The sequence below is a fragment of the Squalius cephalus genome (genome assembly GCF_949319135.1).
Source record: "Squalius cephalus genome assembly, chromosome: 17".
Classification (NCBI taxonomy): Eukaryota; Metazoa; Chordata; class Actinopteri; order Cypriniformes; family Leuciscidae; genus Squalius; species Squalius cephalus.
This window is the reverse complement of record NC_137138.1, coordinates 35,773,225-35,785,562: the sequence shown is the minus strand read 5'-3', so window position 1 is coordinate 35,785,562 and position 12,338 is coordinate 35,773,225. Positions and strand designations below refer to the sequence as shown.

The 12,338-nt window shown below is 41.2% G+C and overlaps 1 protein-coding gene across 4 annotated transcripts in view; it reads left to right on the top strand.

Annotated features, from left to right (window-relative positions):
- Positions 1 to 12,316, top strand: part of fnip1 (folliculin interacting protein 1) — a 44,430-nt gene extending 32,114 nt beyond the window's left edge. For all 4 annotated transcript variants that reach the window (XM_079847868.1, XM_079847866.1, XM_079847867.1 and 1 more), the window contains 7 exons: positions 2,166 to 2,335; positions 3,785 to 4,166; positions 5,597 to 6,418; positions 7,365 to 7,530; positions 8,144 to 8,338; positions 9,189 to 9,304; positions 11,661 to 12,316. In XM_079847868.1, coding sequence (XP_079703994.1) covers positions 2,166 to 2,335; positions 3,785 to 4,166; positions 5,597 to 6,418; positions 7,365 to 7,530; positions 8,144 to 8,338; positions 9,189 to 9,304; positions 11,661 to 11,739 — 1,930 coding nt within the window. In that variant the 3' untranslated portion in view covers positions 11,740 to 12,316. The remainder of the gene's footprint in view (positions 1 to 2,165; positions 2,336 to 3,784; positions 4,167 to 5,596; positions 6,419 to 7,364; positions 7,531 to 8,143; positions 8,339 to 9,188; positions 9,305 to 11,660) is intronic.
- The last annotated feature ends 22 nt before the right edge of the window (positions 12,317 to 12,338 follow it).

Sequence of the window (12,338 nt, the reverse complement as noted above, 5' to 3'; positions counted from 1 at the left end):
ACACTAATGGCTCGTTTCCACTGAGCAGTACAGTACGGTACGGTACAGTACGGTACGGTTCGGGTCTGTTAACCATGATCTGGCTAGCGTTTCCACTGCCAACAGTACCCTTACTTGATAGGCGTGGTGTTTCGATCGACGTCATTTTCGCGCGAAGAAGAACATAGTAAACTACAATGGATGACAGCAGATCTTGTTCTTGCTCCTCGACATGTTTGTCACAAGAAGACAAGCGCCGACATTTGGCTTTTCTCATTATTAAGTACGCAAAGTTTGTACTTGCCATGTGCGACTCCTACATGCAAATGGTACAGCGCGTTCTTAAAAGCGTCACTCAGCTCGCGATCTGCTACTACTTATCTCTGTTACTCTGTATGTTCATTTTAAGCAACAATAAAACGAAATATGTTATAAAACACTACTCTGCCTCTTTTCGTTTTCATTTAAATAAATTAAACATTATAGGGACACAAATGTGGTTCATGCGCAACGCATATTGATTATTCACTGCACGTTATACGTTATTCTATAACAAAACGAAATTTAAAACACAACCCTAACGTTACCTCTTTTCGTTTAAATAATAAAAAAAATTACACATATTCCAGGCAATATATGCATTTGTACAAATGTTGCAATAAACATCAGTGATAATCTTGTAATAAGAAAATGACAAGAAACCATATTTCTTTTAGTAAAATTTCAGTTTTATCAATAATAGCCAATATAAAAGTTTAAGTAAAAGGTACAAGAAGCTATACAATAAGAAATAAAGCAAACAATTCAGTCAAATGTCCAAATGCTGCGCTCTAGTCTAACATTTCAACAGTAAAGTTAACGTTAAATACAAATAGCCTATGAAACTAAACTTAGCCCTCAGCCAAAACGATTGACAGGGAACGAATTATATATTCACGAGACCAAAGATCGCCCGTTAGGTCTACACAAGACGAATTATATCTCATGTTTAACCACTACCGTCGGAGTCATCGGCGAACGTCAGAAGAACTAACTTAGCCGAGGAAAGGCTCACCCAGCCGGGAAACATGAGCGCCGAGCGCCCGCTGATCGCATGGATCTCACAACCGGGGAAAAACAAATCATCTTTATAAATAAACCACAGATTTGAGCTTTAAACAACTACATTCTCGCCTGAAAAACTCTTAAAATTACATTTCGTGACACAGTAACAGTAGTATTATATTAAACTGTATATAAAAAATGGCGCTTCTTATGTTGTCATTCCCCTCGTAGCACGCGCAAGTGACGATTCTCTGTCAACCAATCAACGTCCTGCAGTGAGTCTAGCTCCACCTTTTAGTACCGTACCACTGTGCTAGGTACCCCAACGGAAGGGTACCCAAAAAGTGGTACGGTACGGTTCGGCTTTTTGATACCATTCTCAACTTTTGGCAGTGGAAACGCAAATAAAAGGGTACCGACCCGTACCGTACCGTACCGTACCGCTCGGTGGAAACGCGCCATTACACAAGGAGCGTTTGCCTGAGGTTTAAAAACACCATAGAAAAACAACTAGCCTAACTAATATAAACTTCAAGCATTATTAAAGACAAGTAAACACTCAGCTAATTTTTTTTTATTTGTTCTTTTTTAATTACTATCGCAACAAATAGAGACAACTGAACAAAGATACGATTGAAATAAACAGTGTTTTAAGATTTTCAGGTTCAGAAACTGTAATCAAATGTAAAATAACACTGCACTTTATAAATAATATACATTACAAATATAGTTACAAAAGCTATTCAGTCGAGAACGAGTTAATTTTCTCTGTCTTTTGTTGTGTGATTAGTGTTATTATAGAGCAGGAATATTATTATAGAGCAGGAATATTAGTGTTATTATAGAGCGGGAATATTAGGCTACTGTCACTTTAAGAGCTGCACGGATCCAATATACTGATACACATACTATACCAAAATACTGATACTGATACAAGTGCCGTCTCATGCTTTAATTGTTTAAAGTCATATTCAAATGTTCACAAAGGAATCGATAAAAGGAATCTAGGCTAAATTTTCATTTTATAACAAGTATCCGATTCCAGAATTGGAATCGATTTTCGATCCCCAACCCTAGTGATAAGTGTGAGTGATGGGTGTTTTTGTAACCATGTTGTTGCATGCTTTCTCTCTTGCCTTCAGATTCCTCCCAGCGCTCCTCACTGCGGTTCTCACGAACCATCTGGCCTGGGTCCCCACGGTCATGCCCAACGGCCAGCCGCCCCTGAAGATCTTCCTGGAGAAGCACTCCTCCCCCAGTGTGGACATGCTGGCCAAAACACATCCCTACAACCCACTCTGGGCACAGCTTGGTAAATGAAGCTTACAAGACTGCAAAAATATTTGTGCATTTTGCCATCTAGTGGAGTGTAGATGCAAATGCCCACAGTGAACCACATGATTTAGAGCAGAGGTTCTTGACACGTGGACTCAATAAATCCTAATCTTAAATAAAATAAGCAAGCTGACATTCAGTACTATCTGTATCTTTTATTTAGAATGCATACAAATGTCATTTACGTCTTTTAGTTTGCCAAGAGATTTAAAGTGTAGTTGTTGAAGAGTGCGCGTGTGTGAACGAGCTCTAGTGTGTAAGAACGAGCTCTAGTGTGTAAGAACGAGTCTATGATTGAATCTGGAAATAAAGCAAAATAACTGAGAAAGATGAGAAATAGTCCTCAGATGCCAGTCCGTAATTTATAGCAGAACATCTCGTGTTAATTTGATCTCAAACAGATTCATTAACAGTAGTTATTACTCCTCCACATGTGTGACATCATTAAACAACGTGGTTGAACAACCAATTTGCAACAATATGGTTTCAGGAAACAGTCGAGACTAGCTAGTGGATTTCTTCATCGATGCAACGATGTGAAGCACGAGTTACAGCGCTGTACGGGAAACACACCCCTGCAGAGTTTAGCTTCAACTATATATGGCTATGATGGTTCCATGAAGAACCTTTAAAGTCCCCCTTAAAGCTCATCTTTAATCACCAAAATGACGCATTTAGATGTTTTTTTTTTTTGTTCTTGAAAAAAAACGTCTTCATGCCTTAAAATATCTTGAATGTAACTCGACACCCTTGCCTCATTAAGTATGCGCTGTTCTATGAATATGCAAATGAGCCCCGCCTCCACTCACTCACTCAGCTCAGCGATCCACTGGTTGACGATCACACGTTGATCTGATTGGTTACAAGGTAGTTTGTGACGTCAGAAACACCAGCGATTTCAAAGCGTGTTTTTGAGACTGTCTTTGGTTCACTGCAGTTTTAAGGAGGAAATACTCAGCAATGCTGTCGACTTATGAATTACATGATCTAGTTAATATTTATAATACAATTCTGAACAGACAACTAAACAAAATAACATAGGCTAATTTACTACAGGTTCTGACAAAATGTGTATTGCTGCAGTCGATTTAAAACATTTTTAATCATTTTGAATGAATGATTCAATGACTTACTCATAAAGATGTAAAAAAGAATCAGTGTTTTCGAACAAATCTCGTAAATTCATGATTCAGTGACAAGTACATTTTTGAAGTTTCTATAGTGGAATGATGGCATATGTTATGACGTCATCATCTTACATATGATGTTAGTAAAATCAAGCCTTTGTTAAGGGGTCAAATGTCACAGCATAACAGGATTGAAGGCTAATTTCGCAGCGTGTCTTTTTCCACATTGCATCACATTTCATATGTGGTTCCTGACATGTGTATGAGTTGTTTGGTTAATAAGGTTGTGTCTTCTGCAGGTGACCTGTACGGTGCGATCGGCTCCCCGGTGCGCCTGTCCCGTACGGTGGTGGTGGGCCGGCGCCAGGAGCTGGTCCAGCGGCTCCTCTACGTGCTGACGTACTTCATCCGCTGCTCAGAGCTGCTGGAGATGCACCTGCTGGAGAGCGCCGAGGACGAGGCCATCGTCATGCCCGGCTCGCTCATCACCACCTCGCTGCGCCCCGGAGAGGTGGAGGACTCCGAGTACGTGCTGGTCACCATGCACAAGCCCAGCCAGGACTACCTGACCCACAGTGCCGAGGCTGAGGACGGGTTACAGAGCAGGTCGTACATGGAGGCCGAGGTTTCAGACGAGCACAACCATCCCGCCGCACCGGACGGAGACGCTCCCGTCTGCAGGTGAGAGGATCCTTGTGCTTCTAAACTGAACTCAAAGGGCTCTGAGAATTGGGTAAGAGACAAACATAAATGACTTAAAGGTGCAGTGTGTAAGTTTTAGCGCATCTAGTGGAGAGGTTGTGAACTGCACCCAACAGAAGTTACCGACAGGAAGTGATGTCGTCGTCTGAGACAGCAGAGAGTAGCCAGTTAAACACTGAGGTTTCTTAACAAAGATAAATTAAGAAATTATGTTTACTTGATTATTCAGTAAAACGATGTTATTGCGAATATTATTGTTACTTGTTCGTCATTGTGTCAGTGTTTTATTCGCTGACTTTAGCTAGCGTGAAGAACAACATAGTGATGAAACGCGTTTGTCCGCTCAGGGCCACCGTAGAAACATGTTGATGTAAGCTGACCCGCGGTGTGTGTAGAGAGAAATGCTCATTCTAAGCTAATAAATACACAACGGTTCATTATGTAAGATCTTCATACACCACTGAAAACACAGTTATGTATATGATATTGCATTTCTGTCAACAGATCCTCCTGAATATTACGCACTGCACCTTTAATTGGGGAAATTGAGAGATGAAACCATGCTGATGACCTGGGTCTGTGGTGGAGTAGTGAGTTGTGGACTGATGGGGCAGTGAACCCGAGGTTACCCCGTGAGTCAGTCCTAGAGCTCCTGTCCATCGGAGACGTCCAATCGATTTCTTAGGCGCGCCGAAAGAACACCACAGACACAGTGTAATCACCATGGGAAAATCTCAGAGTAAAACTGGGAGCTGTGAAAAATATGATACACACCAGTCGCATTTTGCCAGATGAAAAGTTAATCTATGTATCATCCTTTTACTCTTTTAGTTAAATTTATAACTATATCATCTTTATATCTCTTTTTTATAACAGTTTTAATTTTCTTTGCTTTTATTTTGTGATTATTTTAATTCCTTTTTGTTTGATAACTTTATTCAATTTCTGTATATGTCCTACCTATTAGACAGGAAGGGTACAGGTAAATATGACATTTATTATGGGTTTATGTGAGGATTGTTTAAAGTTTACTTAAATTAAAAGTTATATTTTTTGAAGCCTAATAAATGTTAAAAAATCGATAGCTTTCAATCACACTGTAATGTTGAATGGCTATAATGTTTAAAATTGGGGGGAAAAATATTTTTTATCCATACATCAATAGCTGTATTAGTATCAGTGATACTGACCTTCATTCATAAAAAGATGCCATTAAACAAGTATTTAAAATATACTGTCTATGTTGTCTCTACATTAATTTGGAGATTAACTGTGAAATTATTATATTATTAAATATATATAAACCTATAAAATGTAAGTGTTTTTAATCACAGAAAAAATGTGTGATTAATCGAGTAAATTTTTTTAATCGATTGACAGCACTGAAATAAACTTGCCTTGCCTTGCAGGGAGGCGGAGAGTCCGCGGCTGGAGACTCGCCTGGAAACCGTGGTGAAGATCGGATCCACCTCGCCGTGCGAGAGACGAACCTCGCTCGAGGTTTCAGCGGAGGTGCCTGAGGTTAAAACTGGCGAGCCAACCAGGGTCCTTCATTCCCCAAACGCCCTGCTCGAGAAGAAGCCGCCCGACAAGAGCTCAACCCTCCCAACCTTTCATCTCGACGAGAACGAACCCTCTTCCAAAGTCACATTCCTCATCGGAGACTCCATGTCTCCTGAATCTGACATGGAGAGTCGGCAACTAAAGGTGGAGAAGGAGATCAAGAAACACAAGAAGCTTCTCAAAGACAACCAGCAGAGGCTGTGTAACGCCGAGGCGAAGCTCAAACTGGACCAAATCAAGACCAACGATGGCATGAATGCACCGTCCCTCACTAGAAAGATGTCTCAGTGGGGGCCGAGAGTGCAAGGGGACTGCACGGATATGTTCGACGAGTATTTCAGTGAGGACAACCCTGTGGAGACCAGGACTATTGACGATGTCTATCCGAAAGCTGCACAAACAGGGATTAACACCTGCTGTTCTGCTGAGCAGGACAAGGGCATCGAGATCTCGCTGAGCGTGCCTTCGCCAGGCCCAGCGGTGGACCAGAAGAAAGCCCTCCCGCTGAACGACTGGGAGATCCCGCGCAACGAGAGCTCGGACAGCGCGCTGGGCGACAGCGAGAGCGAGGACGCCGGACAGGAGCTTCATCGGCACGAGTCCGACGGGCCGTTCTACAGCGACGAGCAGAGCGACTGGCAAGATGAGCTCGAGGTGCCGTTACCCGGGTGAGACTCTGGTTAGGGAAGAACAGGAGGTTACATTAGGTTATATTAGATAACTACCTTAGTTAACATGAACTGAGAATGAGCAATACTTCTACAGCATTTATTAAAATATTCATTTCTACATTTACTGATACATTAGTAAAATCAAAGGTTGTATTTGTTAACATTAGTTAATGCACTGTGAACTAACAATGAACAGCTGTATTTTTATTAACTAACATTAACAAAGATTAAAAAATACTGTAACAAATGTATTGCTCATTGTTAGTTAATATATTAATGTTAACTAATGAACCTTATTGTGAAGTGTTACAGAAGAGGATCTTCTTAAAGGAGTAGTTCACTTCAGAATTAAAATCTCCTGATAATTTACTCTCCTTCCACACGTCATCCAAGATGTTCATGTCTTTCTTTCTTCAGTGGAAAAGAAATGAAGGTTTTTGAGGAAAACACTCCAGGATGTTCCTCCATATAGTGTCTTCAATGGGGTCCAACGGGTCGAAGGTCCAGATGTGAGTTTCAGTGCAGCTTCAAAGTCTCGACACGATCCAGCCGAGGAATAAGAGTCTCATCTAGACAAACCAGCGGACATTTTATAACTAAATACACATTTATTTGTTTTGGTCTATAAATGTAGCGTAATAAACAAAATAAATGTTTATTTTGTCATAAAATGGCGGATGGTTTGTCTAGATAAGACTCACGAAACTCATGAAACTCACATTTTGACCTTCGACCCGTTGGATCCCATTGAAGTCACTATATGGAGGAACATCCTGGAGTGTTTTCCTCAAAAACCTTTTGAGGAAGAAAGAAAGACATGAACATCTTGGATGATGTGTGGAAGGTGTGTAAATGATTAACTAAATGAAGTGAACTAACCCTTTAGCCGGTTGCGGCTATGTAAAAAAAGAGTCAGTAATGAACGAGATGATCTGTTTTCCAGGGAGAAGCTGGTGGAGAACTTCTCTAAACCGAGCATTGCAAACTTTGGGAGGTCATTGTTTGGTGGATACTGTCCCACATATGTTCCAGACTTTGTTCTGCACGGAGCGCCCAATGACGAGAAGCTGAGGCAGAACCTCGTGTCGGATCTGGCCCATGCAGTTCAGGTAAAGACGCCTCCAGTGGATCACATGACTAGCACTTGGTGGAACTTGCTAAGCGTCAAATCAGTGTTGCTTGCATGCAATAAGGGCTGCTTCAACACATTTTTTATCTGATTGATCTTAATTGACGTTAATGTAGTTGCGCCATATTTAAAGTCTCCCATCTTTGATCACCAAAATGACATATTTAAGTGTTTTTTTCCTTTAAAAAAATGTCTTCATGCCGAATGTAACTCGACACCCTTGCCTCATTTAGTATGTGTGGTTCTATGAATATGCAAATGACCCCGCCTCCACTCACTCACTCAGCTCAGAGATCCACTGGTTGACGATCACACGTTGATCTGATTGGTTACAAGGTAGTTTGTGATGTCAGAAACACCAGCGATTTCAAAGCGTGTTTTTGAGACTGTCTTTGGTTCACTGCAGTTTTAAGGAGGAAATACTCAGCAATGGTGTCGACTTATGAACTTACACATGCTTTGTCTTAAAGCATATTAAAAACACCACATAGACACATAAAAAACATTAAAAGCTGGATTTTCACCACAGGGTGGCTTTAAATGCACAGAACTGTGACTGTAATGTGATAAGTGAGTGAGTGTTTGTTGTGCAGCACCCAGTGCTGGACGAGCCGCTGGCGGAGGCCGTGTGCATCATCGCAGACACCGATAAGTGGAGCGTTCAGGTGGCCAGCAGCCAGAGACGACCCTCCGACAAACTGGGTCAAGAAGTGCTGGTGTCCAGCCTCGTGTCTGGCCTGCTCCAGTCCACATACCAGCTCTACAGACTCAACCTGTCTCCCAACTTCGTGAGTTACACTCCCTCCCGCTTCAACACGTTTCAAAAGGACAGAGAAACCAGTGTCATCCGTAATGAGCCAATCATGTTTGTGTATGTGGTTCAAGATGCTTTAGTGTGTTATGTGATATATGTTATGTGATATATATCTGGCTTCATACCACAGTAACATACTTTCCTTACATATTATGTTCAAGCGTTACACCATCAAGCTCTTATTATGAGGGAAATCCTCAGTCCTTAAAGCTTCTCCTTTGGTGGCAACGTGTTGATAATCGCTTGTCTTTACAAATCTGGTCGAGTTAGTAGCGTATGTTGCTTTTCCAAATGCACGTCAGACTCTGAGTAGACGGAGTTTATGATTTACAGTGAATCGAGCGGCTGAAAACATGAGCCGCTCACAGTGCCGCGCTTCACTCTGAAACACACAGCGCATGCGTCTCAGGACATCACAGCCTTACCTTTGACTAAAGAACTTTTGTAGCTTTATTAAAGATTAATCTATATTTAACTTATATTTTATGCAGTGCGGACTGTTTGATAACTTTATTCAATTTCTGTATATGTCATACCTGTTAGACAGGAGGGACTTGACATTAATTTTGATAAATAAATAATTAATTAAATTTGACATTAATTATGGGTTTATGTGAGGATTATTTTAAGTTCATTTAATCTAATGTTATAGCTTTCAATTACACTGTAATGTTGAATGTCTATAATTAATGTTGACAGCACTAACTTCAATACATAGCGGAGGCCAAATAAAGCTCGTTCAGGATCACTAGCAGCCTCCAGGCGAGTGTGTTTGGGCCAGGATAAGTGTGTCGGCATGAGTGTGACTCTCGCTCTGCTTTCAGTGCATCATGCATCTGGAGGACCGTCTGCAGGAGCTGTACTTCAAGAGCAAGATGCTGGCGGAGTACCTGAAGGGGCAGACCCGAGTGCACGTCAAGGAGCTGGGCATGGTCCTGGGGTAAGGTCTTAGTGCAACAAACATTTATATCACGGGATTTCTCACAATTATTATATGATGGGGGTTTTTCAAGCATGACTGGGTGTTCACCACATTTTCTACTGAGTGAGAGAGGAAATACTGCAGTAGATTGACTCAGAATGCCCTATTTTACTGTCATGAGTGAATATTGTAGAAAAATCCACACTATAACACAGGTTTGCAGTGTTTATAAAGAGTTGCCAGCAGGAGGCGCTGTAGGAGCGGCAGAAATATCGTTCATAAACGCTGCGTTATCAGGAAAGATAAAGAAAGATTCAATGAAAATAACATCGAAACTTTTCTAAAGACAGTCAGTTCCCTTCACATACATTCATATAAAAACACCCGTGCCGTGTTTTGACTGAAACGGTCAGTACTCGTGTTTATTCAGCGATGTCAAAGCCTTCTGGAGAATCTGTTAGTGGCGGCCAGTGTTGATATTGTGAACCAGTGTTTCCCATACATTGTAATATCATTTGACATCTATCAAGTATATACCTCTCCATCTTCACCGCTTAATAACACACGTGCAACAGTGAAAAGACCCTCTCAAACAGTGTCGCGCCGCTATTTAAAGGTGCAGTGTGTAATGTTTAGGAGGATCTGTTGACAGAAATGCAATATCATACACATAACTGTGTTTCCAGTGGTGTATAAAGACCTTACATAATGAACCGTTGTGTGTTTATTAGCTTAGAATGAGCATCTCTCTACACACACCGCGGGTCCGCTTACATCCACATGTTTCTACGGTGGCCCTGAGCGGACAAACGCGTTTCGTCACGATGTTGTTCTTCGTGCAGAGAAGCGAGCTAAAGTCAGCGAATAAAACACTGACACAATGATGAACAAGTGACAATAATATTCGCAATAACATCGTTTTATTGAATAATCAAGTAAACATAATTTCTTAATTTATCTTTAAGAAACCTCAGTGTTTAACTGGCTACTCTCTGCTGTCTCGGACGACGACATCACTTCCTGTCGGCCACCGTAACTTCTGTTGGGTGCAGTTCACAACCTCACCACTAGATGGGGCTAAAACTCACACACTGCACCTTTAAGCGACACACACCGGTATTGCGGTGTATAAAAAATGACAAAAATCAACACTGTTATTCGGTATGAACCGTTTAAAAAAAAAAAAAAAATTTAATTACAAGTGTATCCAGTATATCGCTATATATATATATTAGGGCTGTCAATCGATTAATTTTTTTTAATCGCGATTAATCGCATATTGTCATGAGTTAACTCGCGATTAATCGCATTTAATCGCACATTTTTTTAATTGTTCTAAATGTACCTTAAATTAATACTTTTCAAGTTTGTAATACTCTAATCAACGTGGGCATGGATAAATATAGATGCTTTATGCAAATGTATGTTTATTATTGAAACCATAGTCAATATAGAGCATAAGGATGAGATGTTTCAAAGGTCACAGATGTTTTTCAAAGAACTTGTTCATGTCTATTAGACACATAGAAAGAACAAAAAAAAATGGCAGGTTACCATTACTTCTCTTTCTTTGCACTGAGCAATTTACTAACACAAACATGTTTAGATTTTTGCATGACAGGGCAGCTCTTCTGAAAATGCTAAATGTACATTTATTATTTATTAGCCTTTTACATTGTAGTTTGTCTCTCTCTGTGCCCATTTTGATGAAGCTAAATTCTCAATAAAACTGTTTTCATTGGTATATTTTACTGTTTCTGTTGTCAAACAACGGAATGAATTTGAAATGGTGACTGAAACGCGACCCATTAATACATAACCAGCTCTCCCTTCCAAGATGTTAAGTTAATCTGCACAAAAATTCTGATAATCGAGCCGTCGTCTGGTGAAATCAAATTCACATAAGATAAAGACAATATCTGTGCTCTGATTTCGGCTATACTTGTAAAAATAGAGAAGCAACATAATATCTGTGCTTAACTGAGTTAAAGCGCTGCTCCTCCGCGCGAGACGCAGAGAGAGAGAGAGAGAGAGAGAGCGAGAGAGAGAGAGAGAGGTGCGCGCGCACCGGTAGATTCTCAGAAACTAAATAAGTTTTGGGCGCTTTGTTGAAGGGAAAAAATCGCTAAAGGGGTCTGCAATGTCGCTAAGTTAGCAACACTGTGTATCTCCATTTCTCCAACTAGGGGTTGGGCCACGGGTCAAACAGAAAATACGCGCTGCGTTAATCGCACGTTAAAAAAATTAGTGCCGTTAATATGATTTTGCGTTAACGCGTTATTAACGCGCTAACTTTGACAGCCCTAATATATATATATAGCGTGTGTTTCCGGTGAAAGCCAACAATCTGATGATGTTCCCTTTATTCCCACAGGATCGAGTCGAACGACCTGCCTCTGCTAGCGGCCATAGCTAGCACACACTCGCCGTACGTGGCCCAGATCCTCCTGTAGAGAGGTCACCGGGGTCATCGGGGTCACCGGGGTCATCGGGGTCAGGGTGAGCAGACTGCAGGACAGATGCTCTTCACCGAACCCACAGATTCCCAGAAACCCTCTCCGGACGATCACTTCTTCACAATGTGGACGGAGTTTTTTAATTCTTCACACAACGTCTGAATGTAGAAGCCAAAGAAGCCCTTGCGTTCGCGAACACACACTTCGCGGCCGGCGCCTTCTTCACATCGACATAGGAAGCAAAGACTCTTAAAATCAGTTTTATGATTTTAAATGCGTTATATTCTCAATCGACCGTGGCAGTGAGTGATCATGTTGATATCCTTTTAATGTGTTTACAAGAGGACTAACCCTGTTGTTTCCAGAGCTCTACCTCACACACACACACACACACACACACACACTTTTCTAACATGTTAAATGAAACACTTTTCACGTCACCCAGTAAAGATGACCCCACGGCACGACCTCCCACCAATGAGCTCTGAGGATTCGACATGTTGTTGTTCTGTGTTTCGGCAGAGTCACTTTAGCGGTAACCGTGTTTACCCGTCCCGTGGAGGAGGAGTATCAGGAGATGTATTTTTATATGTGAA